Source organism: Stegastes partitus, unplaced genomic scaffold, assembly GCF_000690725.1.
Source record: "Stegastes partitus isolate 25-593 unplaced genomic scaffold, Stegastes_partitus-1.0.2 Scaffold615, whole genome shotgun sequence".
NCBI lineage: Eukaryota > Metazoa > Chordata > Actinopteri > Pomacentridae > Stegastes > Stegastes partitus.
Genome location: NW_007578346.1, coordinates 243,458 through 262,766, shown reverse-complemented (window position 1 = coordinate 262,766; position 19,309 = coordinate 243,458). Strand labels below are relative to the sequence as shown.

The window sequence follows — 19,309 nt, the reverse complement described above, 5'->3', positions numbered from 1 at the left end:
TGGATATTTTTGGAATCATTTGCTCTCTGCTAATTAAAGCTTAATTCATTTGAAACAATGACAAGGCAAAATTTGCATGCTGGTAATCACAAATAGCCGAAATACGCAGGGCGGCATGAACAATGTTGGTTGTAAAAATAGTTCAAAGAAATTCAAACTGAATATTTAGTTTTAGTCAAAAACAGACATCACCTCAAACTTTCCTCACTTTAAAGCCATACTATGCACTGTATAGGCATGAAGGCGTGCATACTAAAACATCGTAATTCATTGTGATTCAACAGAATGTACTGATTTTTTTCGTTTAGGATTGCGAAGAAGCTCCATTACATTTTTTTGTCCCTCGGAGCTGAATGTCTTGCACCTCAGGGCGAGACTGGAACTCCCTCCAGCCAGCAGCCATCCATGAAATGAGAAAATCTATAATGCATTTAATTCTACTCTCTGTAGATCAAGGCCTTCTCTCCCAATGGCACCGGAGGGACCACAAACACTGCACCAACCGTCTTCCCACCCTCGTGCAATATCCAGTAGCTATTACTCACAGTGTCCACCCTCTCTGCCTCTATCTCGCTAACACACACCTACTACAGATACTTTTGCATGAGCCTCCTTTCCTGCTCTAAATACACTCTTCTTTTCACAGACTATAGCCACACTGCAGCAATAGAGTCCCCTAATATACTTCTTTGTTGGCTCTATTCTCACTGCAATGATCTCAGCATTCTTGGCGACTGCACAACATGCCGAGTGCTCAGGAGAGGAATTCACTGCCTGCTAATAATCTAAAGTGGATGTTTTCCATCATCTCCAGAACAACCAGCAGAGACAGGCCTGTGTGAAGAAATTTGATGGGGATCCATGTAAAAGTAACCTCGTAGTTTCCCCCTTGGGTTAATGAAACTAGTAAGGAGTACAACCTGTCTTTAAAAGATTTATTAGGTAGATTTCGTTTTCAGGCAAAAGTGAAGACTGCAGCCTGGAGGGATGCACTCACAGGCTTAGTCACATTTCCTCACAGCAAGTCTGCCCTTTAAAATTATCCAAAGACAAAGGAGCTGAAAGAGGCAGATTTCTGGCAAGATTTCACTGAATTTCAATTTACCGGATGGCTCTCTGGGTTACGTAATGTTACACAGTCATGCATGCTGCTAATTTATAATGGCTTACAAAGAGCTGTCACATCCTGGTTGAACAGTCTACACTTTTAAATGCTAAAATATGCAGAAATATCTAAGTTTTCTTGAGCCAATCTCTCTCTCTCTCTCTCTCTATATATATATATATATATGTGTGTGTGTGTGTGTGTGTATGTATATAAGCTCCTCATTCAGATATTACTTTCCTTTGTAGGTCCTCTTGTCATGCATCAGTCACCGTAGCCGGTCTATGATTACAAAACAGCTGTAAAGTCTGACACTCGCAGCTCAAAAAATGGTAGTCACCAAATGCTAAATGGACAGACACACATGCGACATGATGAGTGTGCCTCACCATTGTTGTTGACACTGTTTATGCGTATGTGTCACATTCTCTCTGGGCTTCTGCCTCGCAATTTTCTGTTCTGCTGTCCTGTGTGTCATGGTGGCTGGCAGCAAGGCCCTGCTTGATGATGTCAGCGTGGCTTAAATAACTAGGCCAGTGCCATGATGGCCGGTTTTGTATCACCCTCATGGATCCCTCTCATCATTTATCTAAGGACAAGGAATTTTTTACAATGGATAAACAAAAGGGGTTACAAAGGGAGAAAAAAGAAAAGGGGATACACATTATTATGGTGACGTGTTCCAGTAAATCTCATCAGTGTGATGAATGGGAAGAGATAAGGAGATGAAAAACAGCAACAGTGAAACCCAGCCAGGTCTTGCTCAGTCGACCTCTGTTCTCGATAAAATGTGAGAAGCGGACATCATTGTTCACGGCTTTGTCTCAGTGAATCTCAAACTCCTGAGGAAAGAGCAGCATACTGGGGTGTAAAGTTTCTCATTTTTCTTAAAAGAGCTCTCCGCTGAACAGTCACTGGACTTCTGTAACACTGTTGGGTCCATGATAGACCGTTTAAACTAATGCAGAGAGATATCTATGATGGTATTAGTGTTGTCATGCTGCTGAAGACTTGTAAACAGACTTTGTGTAATGGTGGCATTTCCTTTCAAAGTATTCCATGTTACATTTACTTTTTACATACACTATGCAACTTGATCACATCATAGATAGATAGATAGATAGATAGATAGATAGATAGATAGATAGATAGATAGATAGATAGATAGATAGATAGATAGATAGATAGAAAGGACTTCTTGCTGCTGCTCGGTAGCAAAAACAAACCACAGGATACAGAGAAATTCACGAAAGGAAATCCATTCAGGTCATTTAAGTTAGAGAGCAATGCTATGTTTGGCCCAGGCCCCACCAAAGGATACAGGTGTTCAAAAAAAGCCTAAAATATTCAGTTTACCAACTTTAAAAAGGAAAAAAGGAAAATTTGCAATTAAAAGAGGCTGAAACTTATGTAAATGTGTACCAGTTTTAGCTTCCCTATTATTTAAAGAGTTTCTGATCAAATAAATGGCAATAATTCGATAATATTAGTTCACATCTACATGCTGAAATCAATTCTAAATAAGTTTCCCAGGTAAACTTTTTACGTTCAACTCAGTAACTGTATGTATTTTTTTCTTCTTAGCAATGGGGTTACTGAGGCATTGCTTCATCATCAAAAGGAAGTGACACTTGTGTGACCTTCCCACACTTGATAAGTATAAGACCTTATTTTAGTTGACAGTGCAAAACCACATGACAAAACACTACAGCTACATACATTTGTTCCTGCTCGAGCATGGTTCTTGCTGCACTTTATTTCCACGGCCTTTTCTCGTTTGATAACTTATTTTCGGTCACTGACGAAATTATTACCCAATCAGTTTTGATTTTACCCCAGACCCAACATTATGATCAATGAACTCAAATCCACAAACTGGCGCCCCGTAAACATAGAATCACGAGTGCTAGAACAGCTGCACGGCGGGCCAGAAAGAAAAATGGCAAATTTTGACTTTAAACTGCATGTCATCCTAACGAATAGACACGACGATGCAAATAAGTGTGATTTAGTTCAGGAATATGGCCAATGAAGCGCTCAGGTAAATTCAGGAGTTTGTGTTTTCCCATCTAGGCGGTGCGGATCTATGGCTATTCAGTCGTGCCTGGACAACGTCGGGAACGCGCATGTCAGGATCGCTGCAGAGATCCTGCTGCCTCGGCTCTCACGATTAATCGTAGGGATGGTGTTGACAGCGAGAGGCGACGGGCGGCCAGTTGTGCGCGTTTAAATAGATGTCAGGACCCGATGAAATTACGTTCACACGGATCGAACACAGATTCCCCGCAGCCCTGCCGTTCGTGGAGCCGGACGACAACCGCCAGGCCGAGGACAGCGTAAATGTTACTGATGGAATTCCCGGTCGTTGCTAGATGGAGAAACCGAAAGGGTGGACTCGTCGTTATAAATAATTAAAAACCCCCCATCTGCTGCTAAAATACAAGGAAAATGCATCTGCATCAGGTGCTGACGGGAGCCGTGAACCCCGGAGACTGCTGCTACTCGGTGGGAAGCGTGAATGACATTCCGTTCACGGTGAGATTTTATTTTGATATCGTTCGCTCAAGATGACACCCATTGAGGCTAGCGACTGACTAGCTAGCTGGATAGGTGGCTAACTGGCGTTATATTGGCTGTGAACGGGGGAGGCTGGCTAGCGAGCTAAAGCGGTGGCTAGCCGGTTGGTAAGCTAGCCAAACTGCCGCACCGAGGGATTCACAAACAGTCCGGTCGAGACTACGCGGGGGCATCCTTGTCACAAGCCCTCCTCATTTATTTTCCCCTTTACCTTGACAGTCAGTCATTGACAAGCTAACAACAAGCCCGTCAACGGTAACGTCCGCATCTGTCATTTGCGGCAACGTTTCTATTATTTATCGCTGCGAGACAGTTAACCCTAGCCACTCAAATGACCTTTAGCTGCATCTCGTAACGTTAGAATTACTGCAAGGGAATCCCTTTGCGCAGCCACAACGTTATTGCAGAATATATATATATGCAGTGGGACGCGCACATTTTGCACTACAAGTGACAGTGTGATGATTGGCAAAAAATAAAAGAAGAGAAGAAAACATAAAGAAGGAAAAATGCGCACCGCAGTTGGAATGAGGAGCTCTGTGTTTGGTGTGCTTGCAGAACTAGCTAAGCTTGCTACCATTTGGCGTTAAATCCTCCTCACGGATCATTAGCTCGCTGTCATCCTGGCATCAGCTGCGCCAGCCATGACGTAGAGAGCCATATATGGACACATGAGCTAGGAGGCTGAATGACAGTGTTGTGCTGCTTCTGCAAATAATGTATTCACAAACATGCTGCTGTCTGTCATCATTTGGGACTCCAGTGAATCAGAATGCATTTAGTGCTTGATATGCATTGCTTCTTTTATCATTTTACATGTGGCAGCCCAGACATAAATCATTCATGTGTTTTGTAAGCATCAAACCCTGTCACTCATATGCGTTGACCTCTTTGGGATATAAATATTCAATTTGTCTGTCTTAAGTCTGGCAGCTTCCCAGAATTTCTCTTTTGTGCCTCAAGTTTGTCAGGGCCGAGAAGCCGAGTCGATATTCCATTTAGTGCAGCGAGACACGGCAACAACCTGTGATATTACATCCTCTTTTGTAACGTCAGATGCGAGGGGAGGTGGGGGAGGTACACAATGCATCACAAATCAAACAAATGTTGGCTCTTTTGCTTAAAATGGATCGGTTTGAGTAAAAGTAGAGCGAAGCTGAATGGCAGAGTCAGCTCTTGTATTGAGAGCAGAAGATGAACGATGATGACTTTATTGATGGCTGGAACATCTTTCATTACATCCCATAAGGACACCCCACTAAAGCTGGTTTGTGTTAACTGAGTGCTTTAATATTGAGTTGTCATCTTCACAAGTCATTGGAGTCTGTTGTATTAAAAGCGTGTTCATGTTGTCGTGCAGCTCATCATTTACGAATGCGACAGTATGTGCTCTAAAATAAGCATTTAACTGAACCACAAGGTTTATTTGTTCATACGAAAAAGCGATAGAGCTGCATTTGTTAAATTCTGCCGATTCTAGCTCACAATAAATTCTTGAGCAGCTATGTAGCACTCCACCAGTCCCTCATGCTGAGATCACTATAAGCCTGTCTAATGGCTGCCAGATCTGGGCTTGGTTTGTTCCTGCTGTTCATTTGTGAATTGGTGTATTGTTGTTGTTGTTTTGTTTGTTCAGAAAAACAAACACACCCTGCTCCCTTCTTTCTGATTCTCTGTGACAATATTGTTTAGTTATTTATATCATGTGTGTTACAGTTAAAGCTTTTCAGAGGAGTTGTGCCTCTTTCCCCTTACAGTGACTCCAGATCAAGGCAATTAAAATGTAAACAGGCGGCTGTCGTACCTACGGCCATATCTGCTCAACAACATAGGACACAGAGATGGTTGTGAAGCTGAAGCCCTGCACGATGCCACAGGGCCCGTGTTTCTGTGCCTGGTGTTTTTCTTTCTGTGTCTGAGAGGGTATTTGAAGAACACGAGACATCATGTCCAATGCAGTTACACTCACACTGACCCCTAGGGCTCCTAGGCCAGACCCTGACAAACACACACACACACACATACACATATACCTAACCTAAAGCAGGCATGAGTGCAACAGCTCCAACATGGCTTCCACAGTGTATTGTGCTCAACTTTGTGCATTGACACACTGACAGAAATAGAAAGATATGTATTTAAATGGAGCTGCGCGGTGAACTACAGGTGACCTGTTGTTGCCAGCCCAGTGAGATAACAGATGGTGGATGTAGAATCTACTGTGAGAATATTTAAATCTACGAGTAGGAATTGGAAGAAAAAAAGAGAACAAGAAGTACGCAGTGAAAATGTAATTTCGGTTGATTTTAGTAATTGAGTAATTGCATTACATGAATTGCTTTTTAAAAAATTTGATTTGTACATATGGCCTCAAGTCTATTATCTGTTGAGTGACACACAAGACAGAACAGCTGTGACTTAAGTCTGATTACACAGTGGCAATAACGTTTCGAAGGACCATTTTTCTGTCTATTACTGTGCTTCTTGGCCTGTGCTTGATGCTGTAAATGTACCTACCGACAGCCTAGTGGATTTGATATGCAGAGCTGCAGATGTGTGATCTGCTAAAAATAGAATGCACGTGTAAACCAGAAAGCACAGGGGGATGGAGAGAGAGAACATATCCCCACCAAGACTCTGTATTTCTCAAAATTTTGTTATTTAACGTCTGGATCCTGACCTAGATCATAATACAGTTATTGCCGCATAATGCAAGATAGTAATGCAGCCTGGCCAAAGATGGATGTACATAAATGTTTGCGTGAAGTTTTCTACAACTGTTTGTATATTGAGCTAGTGTGAGTTTACTAAACTTTTAAGTGTTGCCTCTTAATGCTATCTAATTTATTAATTCAGTTTTTCTAAAGCAGCCCCTGCAAGAAGCATTCTGCCAGATTTTTTTTGATCACTGCAAGTATGTATTTGCAAGTGCAGTGGTTGTAGTTCCATATTTCATTTACCTGTGTAGTTTTGCCACCAATTACAGAAAATTGGTATGGCATATTAAAAGTTTTTTTTCCAGCTCATCATTAATATATAAACATGATAAATATTAGAAGAAATGTATGCAGCCTCTACCAAACTAAGGCAGTGAGCCAAATACAAATATCTTCTATGTCTAAAGAGGTATATGCCAATATGCAATGAGCTTTGTAATTCATCTGACTAAATATATTTATAGAGTACTGTGCCTCTAAAAGTGGTCCAAGAAGTTGCTGTAATTGCAGCCAGTCTGACTGGCTACATTGATCAAGTTTGATATGATAAACGAAATAGAATAGAGAAAGACTGAAGCCACATCTGGTTGTTTGTGCCCACTGTTTCATTGTAGTCATGCTGCAGAAAATAGCAAGGCCCATATAGTATGACTTCGGACAGGAGGGTCAGAGTACAGGTCCGTGCTATAGGCTTTGCCAGGGATAATGTCTTCATACAGATTGACAGAGGCACCAGGTTACTATGGGTCGTAATTGATCATTTCATGTTTTTAAAGTGCTTGCAGCAGAGGTTTTTAACCTCAGCTTAACGCCCACTAACTAGCACAAAGATGAAAACGTTAAATGCAGTCACAGCTGTGGCTGTGGAACGTGATTACTTGCATGATTGCATCACACAAGGGGAAGAAGTTGGCTTTAAAGGAAAGAAGGCAGAAGTGATCTCTCATTCTCTTCCTCTTATCTACTTTCATTGTCAAAGCACATGACGGAATTTACTCTTTCACCCCAAAATACATCACATCCTGAAAAGCAGCTACATCTCTGCTTCATGGTGGCTGCTAGTGTTCAAATAACTTTTAAAATGGTCACCTTGCAAGATGTGCGTCATCTTCACAAGACAATATAATTATGTAATGTAGATACCCATGCTGTCTTTCAGCATACTAGAAGTGGAGTTTGCTGACAGTGTTTTTTTTAAAGAATGATGCAGGGGTTTCCCAGAGTTGGGTAAGAACCAAAGACAGTTTGGTGATTCAGAAAGAGCTGTTTTGGTACATCAAACTGTAATATTCACATCCCTTTTCTCTAGTACTACTCCTCTGGTTAACTTAAAAGCGCAATACTGGGAAAAACTCTAAAGCTTTAAAGGGCTTTTTATAAAATACCCTACAAAATGTCAGGAAAAACCCAACCAACATGAGGGTCCTTAATAAGGTGTTGGGCCACCATGTGCCAACAGAACAACTTCACCGCACCTTGGTATTGATTCCAAGAGTCTCTGGGACTCTTATTTGAGGGTTAAAACACCATTCCTTCAAAGAATATTCCCTCTTTTGTGGTTTTGGTGATGGTTGTGGAGAGCGATGTCTCACGCATCGGCCCAAAATCTCCTATAGTTGTTCAGTTGGGTTTAGATCTGGTGGCTGCAAAGGCCTTAATATATGATCATTTTTACACTTTCATCTGACCGTTGAGTGACCCTGTGTGCCCAATGGATGGGGGCATTGTCATCCTGAAAGAGACCACTCCATTGGGATAGAAATGTTTCATCAGAGGATAAGGCGATCACTCAGAAGAAACAACTTTGTTTTGATTTGCATTGACCCTTCCCTCGAAGGGGACAAGGGCACCTAAACAATGCCAGCAAACAACTTCCCATAGCATAACAGTAAAACCAGAGGTTCAGGTTTTTGCATAACAATACAGTCCATTGTTTCTCTGCTCACCTCAGATGCCACAGCTTCGTTGACAGACAGGTAATGTTTATCCAAAGGCAGCAATGTTCTTGAAGTAAGCAGCTTACATGTCTGAAGGAAACCTTGCTGCTTCAGGGAGGCACTTGTTCAGCCAGTGGGTTTATAAGTTGCAAATATTTGGATGTAGATCCAAATAGATTTACAGAATTGGTGACGTCTCTTAATGCTGATTTAAACAAAAAAAAAATCCTGACAGTCAGATAAACATTAAAAAGATTAGAATGAGGTTTCAGCAAACCCCTGTGTTTTCATTAGTATTTTTTTTAAGCTTTGCCTGTGATTGAAATAGAGTTGTAGCTGACTAATGGTCATAAGGTCCCTAATCTCTTTGCTGACTTACCTTAAAAATCTGTCTCACTGTCTCTCCAATGGCCTTTGCACACAACATATGAATGCAGTCATGCAGAGCGAACTTGTAAAATGCTGTGCCTAAAAACGGTTGATTTATTGAGATGTTAGAAATGGGAGAGGATTCTCTAGTAATGACTGTTGAATATTTTCTATTTAAAGACTCCAGACAACAAACGCTGTGAAAACGATTGATCTCCTAACTGGCTTCAAATGTCATAGGCATCAATGAAGACAATAATGACATTTTGGTTCTGTTTGTTTCTGCTGTTAAATCTTCCATTTGTAGATATGAAGGTGTGCTGATGTTTCCGTAGAGGGTGGGATAATACGTGTATACATCCATGTGGCATTGACTAAGGTGCTTTCACTTGGGTATGAGACTTCTGTTCACCATGCCCTGGTATACAGTTACTGTCAAAAAACAGTAAATATCCCAGAACAGAAATTCTAGAGCGCAGGTTCCACCTGGAACAGCTTGGCAGTGTACCAGTGCCAGTCTATCAGCCAAGACATGCTTAGGATTAGCCCTGAAAGCTGAGCAGACACTGTGCAATTTTTTATTAATCTTGTATGATGTGTCAACTCCATGTTTTAATTGTGTCCTCCTACACAGACAGAACCTGACCAGGACTTCTCTGCTCACACTTTACAAGTCAGTCAGTCGCCCACGAAGCAGACCCTTGTCAGTTTTGCCAAAACAAATGACAAAAATTGTATTTTATGCATTTAATTTGCTTCCTTTGCTGTACTGAAATTGTGCCGAACCGTGCATTTTGTCTACCCCAAATTTACCACAATGCCGTAAATCAGCATGATGCTGCTACTACCATTGAAATATCCTACTTTGTATGCCATACCTCGGCGCCTTGATGCTGTTGTCTGTGTGTGTGTGCACCTGAGCATGTGGATTTGTGGATGATGAAAGAAAGAACACAAACAAGGCCAGGCCAGCTGAACAAAGCAATGATGATAGGTCCATCCGGTTTAGGGCAGATACAGTCAAGCTTACTAGCTCAAGGTCCTGCTATGGCCAAATTACCTTCCTGACACAGAGAGGTGAATGGACCCACACATTATCTTGTCTGTGTGAGTGTGGATGAGAGCAAGAGGTGCAGAGCAGTCCTAGACAGTGTGTGACGGTGACCGCTTTTAATTCCAGCTATAATGTGCGGAAGCAAATGCCGCAGTAATAGTAAAGCACATCCTGCGTTTCCCTCGCTTCTTTTTCTTACCTGTCGCCCACATATTATGTTACAGTAGGTAATGTATAATTGTATGATAATTTTCACTATAACTTCAACCTCTAGCTGTCACTTTATATTATACCACTGGCTATAATGCTGTGCTGTCGTGTGACCCAGTGGTTCTCAGCCTCTCCTCCTGTTCTCCTGAATAATGAAAGACACGAGCCGTCATCCTGACTGTACTGTTTCTCGGAGGCCAGCTTGCCTGTCTCCCAGGTGCTGCTGCCATTCCTGCCATTCTACTCATGTATGCCAGCTGCCAGCAATCCCCATTGTATCAGCTTACCTTCCAGCCCATGTTCCAAATCTTAGCTCAAGTCTGCCCATTAAGCGTGGGAAATTATCATGTATATTTATTGCATGAGTAGGTTCTTTTTTTCATGAAGTGAGTTGTAAAACTGCATCTTATGGTGATTTACTTACATTATTTGGCTTCTATGTTAGTTTCATCACCGCAGCCTTCAAGTGGTTTAAGATACCTGCCACGTTGTACTAATATCTCGCCCTCCTAATGCAATATTCATATAGACGCCATTGTGAGCTCTGTTTTTGTGGCAGCACTACAATCAGCGCAAATAACGCTCTGACAGTGTGATATTTTCCTGACCTTGATATCTGCTTTGTACTTGTGTGTGACTTGCGAGTGCACAGTGCATGTTGCATACAGGTTTGAGGTTCTTTGCAAAGAGGCAGCACAGAGCGACTTGTTAGTATTTCAGGGGAAAATGGGTCTCAGACTTTGTGCTGGGGATAGATGTCATGCATGCCTATTTCTGGTCCAACACCTGACATACGTTAATGAGTCTCAAGCCTTTGATTTGAGAAGTGTTATATCGAGTGCTCTTCCACCACGCCAGAGTTTTTGCTGCACACGGGGGTTTGGGCACCCCCAAAGAGGTTTTCTTCAGCATCAAAGAAAACTCACCAGTGCCAAAATAATTAGAATTGAGACTGAAAAATTAGACGTTTTTAACCATTTTTCTTATCAGAGTTCACAGAAACAGAAAAAATGCATCGGTTTCTGTCTAATAAGGGAACAGACTGATTGACTTTGGTCTAGTCATGCGTAAATACCTGCTGAAGGCCCATTCTGAGCCAGGAAATACCTTGTATGCAGTACAACACGCTGTGCATACCTTTATTAAATCACATAGAAATTATGCCAGATTGGTGCAATATAACCCCATACAATACTACATGCATCAGACACACACCATTATGACTCAGTTGTTGTTTATTTGGACAATTACAGCGGCTCACCAACTCTGTGTGTCATTGCCCATTTCTCTACTTTGTTCGCAGCAAAGGTAGAATCTCACACTTTGAGAGCTGCATGACGGTGTAAATGCTGTTGTGTCACATTGTTTATGGTATGACCTATGACAAACGTAACAGGTTTATCATTTTGTAAGATTTATTTTTGAGTTCATTTGACATGTTAAATAACAGATTTGAGGATGTGCTCAGTGGTCATGCTGCTCTGCACCATTTAGCTAATCATATAATTTCCTGAAGAAACCACTTTTCAGTTGTTGAGCCGATGCCCTCATGCTTCACTGTGATTGGACCAGCTATTTCAGAGAAATGAGGTTGGCTAAGTGTTTATTTATTAACCACCACAGCCTCATATATTTCACTTCCACCGGCCCTTTTGCGCATTATGATGGTCTGCTTTTATTTAGAACGTATGTACAGTTTTAATGTATTCATAAGGAAATTTAAATCAGGAAGAAACACGCTGCACAGAATGTAAAGTACTAGAACATATATACTGTAAAAGTTAATGAATAGATGGGAGGTCTTGTTTCCAGTGGTATTATTTATCGTGTTAAAGCATTTTTGGAGTGATGTTTACCATTTTAAGTTTAAGTGCTTCCATTTTTTTTGTCTGTTGTTCTGATTACATTTCTCTTGTACCCTTTTCTTTTCAGGCCTATGGCTCAGGGTGTGATGTGGTGATCTTGGCTAGTGACTTTGAGTGTGTTCAGATTATCCCAGGAGCTCAGAATGGAAACATACAGGTGGGCTGTGTGGAGTGCTCCCACCAGCTTGGCAGGGTAAGTGTTGGCTGCACACTCAGACACACTCCCACACACAGTGTTAGTTTTTCTGTGTAGCCAGAAGGCATTATCAATTACGCTGAGCATAAAGAGGTACATTTAGCCATGTTTGCTCCCATCTTGTGCTGCCCATGCTTTTCTCTTCCTTGCTATCCCGCTTTCCTGCACCACTCCCCACTTACCCCTCTCTCCTGTGGGAATGACTGTGCAGAAGCACTGATGGGGTGAGTAATGTTGTGATGATGAACACAGCTCTTTATTTTTAGATTGCTGCATCCTACGGAAACACAGTCTGCATCTTTGAACCCCTTTCTACCAACCCAAATAAACGCCACAAGGTGAGTAATGAATGTCAGGAGTTTTAGACAGATACAGTGATTCAAATCAATTTCTAGTGGGTTTAATCACACGTGTGTGCCAATAACATTGCATGGTGTGTGTCGCTCTCCAACCACTAACAGCAGCTTAACTATCAGTGGCAAAAGACAGGACAGTTCTTCCTTGATGCCATCACCTACAACCTGGCCTGGGACCCACAAGGTACACCAATGCTTTTTGTGTTTAACAGATGTCTAAAAAAAACATTAATCCACGATACAGACAGCTTCCACTCCTAGCCCCCTTTTTGTTTGTCTGGAACAGCATGTGCATTATGTAAGAGTCACAGCGTGCATGTGGCTCTGTCTACTGTACCAGCCAACGTGGGACATGAGGTGTGTAACAGTGCTTTTGTGTCTTCAGGGAACCGTATCCTAGCAGCAACTGAGCGGCTCCAGCTGTGGGCTCCTCCACTGACTGATGCCCTAATAGAGGAGGAGGATGGGCAGCTGATTGAGGACAAGCCCCACCCTGTCCTCAATGACTGGAACTGCGTCTGGCAGTGCAAGTACGTATTTTGTTGTTGTTGTAGTTTTTGCATTTGTACATACTGCAAAAGCATCTAAAAAAACAAAAAAAAACATGTTATTTCAAGATTATGTATATTGGGTCAGCAGTAGTGATGAAGCAAATATGAAAATGTCTTTGCAGTCAACTGACGACCATTAAACTACATGTGGAACAAATTTCCTTCATTCCATCCTCACTCAATACTTGTTCCAATTTATTGTAAATAGCAAGCCAGTAAAAGCTTTATTTAGGAGGTTTGTTACATGTAATTTGAAGTGAAAAGATTTTTCTTTATCTTTAAAAAAATTGACTTTACTGTCAGTTTTGTAGAAATGTAAAAAAGGATTTTAATTTGCACGTGCACTTTTTCTTCACATGAGCTACATCAAGGTAAAACTCAAGCAAAATGTTTCAGTCATTTCTGACAGTGGAATTTATGTATGCAGTGAAGTGTTACTCCTTGCCCTGTGCAGACAAAATATTAACCTGAAATTTTCCTCCTAAAGGTTGTGAAATTATAATTTTTACTATTAAAAGCTTATAGGCAGTTACTGATTATCCAGATGCACCTGGCCTCACATGAAAGGTTTGTATGCGCTGCTGTAAGCCACTCTTTTGAGTCTGCAGCCTGTGCTTTTAGCCGTGTAGACACAGACACATAATACTATGTTAGTAATTGTTATATGATGACACATGGAAATCCTCCAGAGCAGGAGAGTGCAATGTCTGAAATGACCGATAATAGATTATGCACAAAGCTACCACACATACACACTGACAGCTGACAAGAGAAACCAATTGTCTTGTTTTACTGCGTCGCGTTAGCCATGAAGAAGTGAATATAGCTGATTTTGTTGTTTATCCTGGTGTTCCTCGTAGGACTGCTGCATCTGTTCATGCCGCCAAGTGGTCTCCTGATGGGGAGTACTTTGCAACAGTTGGAAAGGTACAAACAATCCACTGTTGCACCATTTTTGTAATTGTGTAGTCTGTTGGCAAGTTCTTATGTTAACACGTCCTTGTATGCACAGGATGATTGTTTACTCAAGGTGTGGTATCCCACCACGGGCTGGCGTTCTGCAGTGGTGGTCCACGACCCGTCTGATAAAAAGCCTCTACCTGTTCACTTCTCCTTTGTTTACCTGGCTCATCCTCGCTCAGTCACCGGGGTGTCCTGGAGGAAGACCAGCAAGTTCATGCCCAAGTAAGAAAGCAAACACAATCATAGACATAGCCAGCTAGTTGCTTACCTTTTAGTGCATGCTTGTTGGTGTCTAAAGCATGACATGTTCGAATAAAAAAAGAGATTTTCCCTCTTCTGAATCACATGTTAATATGTAAAAATTACAGCATTGCCTACATTGTTTTTACCCTGTGTGATTGCTTCTATATAATGGTCAATTTTAAGGGTTTTAAATTGCAATATGGAGACTCCTTTTGCCTGATTTCCAGTATTTAAATACCAAGCATACTATGTTTTTATGGCAAGTTTATGTCAGTTTTTTAAAATGTCAGAGCAGATGCTGTGATTGCAATTTGCACAAAGTGTAAAGGTTTATTGTGATTGCATATTTATGTGATTCACCATGGTTCCCAGTCTCAGTAAGCAGTCTGCCCTCAGGACCCTGCAATGTGACACTGAGTATGCATAATTTGTGTAGTGTCGGGCTTGTCCCTGTAACAAAAATAACAAGGGTATACATTTTCTAAGAAGAGCAGCCAGGACTGTTGTCACTGACTTTTAAATAACTTATCACAGAACGTCGACCTACACAGCGGTCAGTCTGCCATGTGTGAGGCTGTTGTTGAGTGCCTGCTGCTGACCAGCGTCCCAAGCTGCTATTTGGCATCTGCCGCATTTATCTGTGGCAACTGAGCAAATTAACAATGTTAAATCAGTTGTGGAAGCAGCCAGTGAGCAGGAGTTCTCGGTTTGGCCTTTCAGCTGAGTGAATCAGCAAATTCATCCATTTAATGTGGTCTTGACTTTTATTTTGTTTCTGCCTTTTCCTCGTTCTCAATGCAAGCCGGCTGGGTAGGCTGAGCAAAACTGAAGTGTCAGTTGTAATTTTTCAATAAGCATATTTCAAATTCATATTCAGAGTGTCAGACAAGACCATGATAAATAAGTTGTCTGTTTTGTTTGTGAATCTTTAGCGTATTATTGGATTTACAAATAATGGCCACTCTATTTTCGCTCCTGCAGTAAGATTTTGAAGAGGTTCATTGTTATTCCTCTAACTTGCACTTCTACTTAATCATGTCCATAGTGATGGGTGTTTGATTCACTGGGTGTTTTTAGAAAATATAGTTAAATTACTGGGTGGTTTTGTGGAGTGAGTCACAATAACTCATCTGCTACATCCAGTGCTTATACTGTCAAACTTGTTATCACAGTCATGATTGTTGTAATTGTGTTCAGATCTAGGTACTGAAATCTGCCTTGATTGCTTGATTGTAACGTATTTTGATGTAACATTTTTGTAATGGACAAACTCGTAATAAAAAAGGAATTAATCCTTCTGCTGTTGTTTTATAGGGGTTCAGTGTGCAATGTGTTGCTGACATCCTGCGAGGATGGTGTGTGTAGGTTATGGTCAGAGACCCTGTTACCGGAAGATAGTCTGCTTGGAGGACAGATCTCTGAGAACACACACTCCTTCAGCTCCAGCCTGCCAGGCCTGGCAGGCAATAAGGACAAGATCCAGCATGCTTTGGAGGTACACTGAGATCTGATTAAAAAGACCTCAAAAGAAAGCATAAAACTAATACCATTTGTATATACATATATTAGGGAAGACAAAATGTAAATATAAAGAAAACATATAAACCTGTTTTCTTGGTTTCATTCTTTTTCCTTCCTTGGTTAGTCAATCCACCACCTCAAACATCTGCGTCGGGGCCGCCGACGGTCCTCTGCTCTAGTGGCACACAGCGAACTGCTGCCCTCCCAGCTTGGCACACAGGACACACACACCCATCGCCACATCGCTCATCATGCCAATGCCCTGTGTCACTTTCATATCTCAGCCAGTATTAACCCCAACACAGGTAGGGTGTTTTTGTTGGAACTGGTTTATTGAGTGCAACTGTTAACCTACGCTGAGCTTGAGTAATGTTTTATCTACCCCTCTTGTTTCTCTGTCAGATATCCCACCAGTGCTAGCTGACTCTGCCGTGTTCAACCCAGACGATGGCACTGGTGGTGGAGGCTTCATGGTTCACTGGCTTAACAATAAGGACCTCAGTTTCACTTCCTCCATGGACCTCTTTATGCTGCAACTTCGCAAGTTCTCTGAACAGCAGCTGGACCAGACTACTGACGACCCCCTGGACCCTGAAGGATCCCCGATGAAGTTTGACTTTGGTATGACCCACAGCCTGGCTGATGTGCAGCTCCATAAACACGGTAGCTTTATAGCAGAATCATTTTGTAAAAGTGTATTCTTTTCTGTCTTTCTAGACCTGGATGAGATGTCTGACAAAGCGTCCTCAGAGCATGGAGAAGAAGGTGAGTCCGGGGAGCAGGGCAGCACCAAGGCATCGTCACCGGGATCCAGCTCCAGCATGCCTTTGCCCTCCATGCTGCTAGAGAGGAAGATGGAGACTCTGATCACAGAGTGGAACAAGAGTCCAGACATGCTGTTTACCATCCATCCTTCTGATGGATCTTTCCTTGTTTGGCATGTGAAGTACTTGGACGAGTTCAACCAGGGCATCTTCAGACAAGTTCAGGTGAGCAAACAGACAAGGACATGAAAACTCTTTTTCATATTCTGCAAATGAGAAACTTTTTCCCTCTTTTTAAGCCTTGTGATTCAAATTCAGTAGTATATTTGCTCACTCTCATACACACATAGTGGCAGCTGTGTGGCTGTGGTTAAAGTCTGCCTAAAACACAAGGTGACTCAGCACTCCTTATGTAAGACTCGTAATATTCCTTTTATTTCCTCCAGAGGAGAGTCAGGGCATTCCTCTGTGCTTCCTCAAGTTACTCGTGGAATTAATGTTAATTTGCAACAGCTGATATGACCTGCCTCAGGCTACATTTGTCATTTTAGCAAGTGAAAGCGATGGTTGGGACCAGCTAAATATGAGAAGCCACTACATGAATGTTGTGTACATGTTGTGCTGTTTGCTGATGAGAATAAGTAGGAGAAATTGATTTTGCCAGTGTTTTGAAAATGTGTGTATTTTGCCAAGTTGCATGTCTGAAATGATGCACCAAAATCATTTTTCACATTCACACACTCATATTTTCACTTTGATATGCAGCGAGAATCTGTAGAGCCTGGCTGTCCTTAAGAACAGCAGCGCTTCAACACAAGCTGCCCGGGGAAAACAAGACACAACAGAGTACAGCAAAGAAAGCATTGCAATTTGATTTGCTGTATTTTAGTTGATACAGATGCTTTAAAATATAACAGAATCAGCCTCAATATGATCAGCTGTGACAACTCTACAGATATGTCATGTGGCATTACATTGCATGGACGGCAGGGTTACAGGACTGTACGTAGACACTTTGTGTTTGTGAGCATAACAAGAGAACACACGTGTACTTTATAACATACATTTCATGGTGCTTTGTCTATATATGCTGTAGAAAGTGTTGGTGTATATATGATATACACCTCATAAGCTATGTATTTTTATGACTCACTTCTGAGCATCAGTGTGTAATCTAAATAGTGGCTTTTTAATGCTGTTGCTACAGATGAACCAGTCAGCTGACATCATATTGGTAGAAATTGCTAATTAGGTCTCCACAGGGCTGAAATACTACAGAGAATATGTGGCTTTGCTTTTAATGGTTTTTAATTTTCCTCCACCTCTTCCACCAGGTGTCCTTCTCCTCCCGTATTCCAGTAGCATTTCCTACAGGTGATGCCAACTCGTTGAGTAAAAACATCCTGATGTACGCCTGCACTTTGACTGAGGGTGAGAGCGCCGGGGCAGGCGAGCAGGGGAGGATGCTCCAACATGTCTCCCACTCGGCTTCAGCCTCGGCCGGCCTGGGTTCACCCGCTGTTTCTGCCTCCCCCATCCCTCACCCTGGAATTAGTCCTGCTGTCATGATGGTCTCCAAGCATGTTGATGGATCTCTTAACCAGGTACAAGGTTGAGATTCACCTTTTTGTCTTTCAGGAACCAGTGCTGTGTGTCAACCAATTTTATGTCATAACCAAAAAAAATAAAAAATAAAAACAAACAAAAAAAGCAAGTAACGTAATTTGGGATTTTCTGCTTTCTCACACAAAATGTTGTGTTTTCCTCTGTCTGCAGTGGGCAGTGACATTTGCTGAGCGTTCTGCCTTCTCCAACGTACTGACTGTATCTCACAAGTTCCGGTACTGTGGCCACCGTTTCCATCTGAATGACCAGGCCTGTCACACAGTGCTGCCACTGCTGCTGACCTCCTCCCACCACAATGCCCTACTCACCCCTCCATCAGCCCCTGGCAGCCTGGAAGGAGAGCAGCCTCCTACCTTTCCCTTACCGAAGGGACTCCCCAGGTAGGGAACATAGAAAAGGCACTGAATACAGGGCAGCTCACATATTAGGCTTGTTGGGAGAACGAGAAGCTGTTAGTTATTGTGAATGGAATCTGGCACAGAGAAAAGCCCAACTATATGTAAATGACTTCTGATGCAATGTGAGCAGCAACCATGTGAGAGCCAACCCCACTCATTTTATTGCCCACAGAAGCACAGAGTTGTTTACTACTCCATTGCTTCCAGCACAGATACAATACTGCAGTGCTAATCAATCTTGCCAGTTTGAGTGCGTAAAGAGAGATGGCAAAAAAATCTATTCTGTACTCAGGGAAATAATCTGTACAAGGATTTAACTACTTCCTTGTGTGAAGTATGGCAGCTATGTCAGAACCAGACAGGCCAGTAAGGGCAGAGTATGTGAATTATTGCCGTAGCTTCATGAGAGGCTTCAGACTGCTTACTACTCTACATCTGTATGTGTGAGAGCAGGATACAAAAGAGAAGAAAGAATAGACAAGCAGCACATGGTTGAAATGTCAAAGATGTTGCTTATTGTAACACACTCTGACAGGTTTTCATAAATGATGAACTTCTTGTCCTGTGCATGAAACATGAGTTCTGATCATGCATTACTTATGCACTACCAGGAAGCAGCTTCGTAACGCCGCCACAAGGACCTTCCATGACCCCAACGCCATTTACAGCGAGTTGATTTTGTGGAGAGTGGACCACATTGGACCCTTGTCCTGCACCGGAGGGGTCTCTGAACTGGCACGCATCAACTCCCTGCACACATCTGCCTTCAGCAATGTTGCTTGGCTACCGACACTAGTACCCAGCTCTGTGCTCGGTAAACACATCATACATTTTTACTATGGATATCAATTCTAACA

General features: G+C 42.1%; 1 protein-coding gene across 5 annotated transcripts in view; it reads left to right on the top strand.

The window, feature by feature from the left end:
- Positions 1–3,262: 3,262 nt before the first annotated feature.
- dmxl2 (Dmx-like 2) overlaps positions 3,263–19,309 on the top strand; it is a 44,963-nt gene continuing 28,916 nt past the window's right edge. For 2 of the 5 annotated variants that reach the window (XM_008289456.1, XM_008289454.1), the window contains exons 1-14: positions 3,263–3,640; positions 11,902–12,027; positions 12,297–12,368; positions 12,492–12,570; positions 12,772–12,916; positions 13,798–13,864; positions 13,950–14,122; positions 15,458–15,638; positions 15,789–15,969; positions 16,067–16,285; positions 16,382–16,653; positions 17,763–18,032; positions 18,205–18,434; positions 19,064–19,266. In XM_008289456.1, the coding sequence (XP_008287678.1) occupies positions 3,554–3,640; positions 11,902–12,027; positions 12,297–12,368; positions 12,492–12,570; positions 12,772–12,916; positions 13,798–13,864; positions 13,950–14,122; positions 15,458–15,638; positions 15,789–15,969; positions 16,067–16,285; positions 16,382–16,653; positions 17,763–18,032; positions 18,205–18,434; positions 19,064–19,266 (2,305 nt within the window). In that variant the 5' untranslated portion in view covers positions 3,263–3,553. Of the gene's footprint in view, positions 3,641–11,901; positions 12,028–12,296; positions 12,369–12,491; positions 12,571–12,771; positions 12,917–13,797; positions 13,865–13,949; positions 14,123–15,457; positions 15,639–15,788; positions 15,970–16,066; positions 16,654–17,762; positions 18,033–18,204; positions 18,435–19,063; positions 19,267–19,309 lie in introns of all 5 variants that reach the window. The other 3 variants (XM_008289453.1, XM_008289452.1, XM_008289455.1) reach the window with 2 other exon arrangements.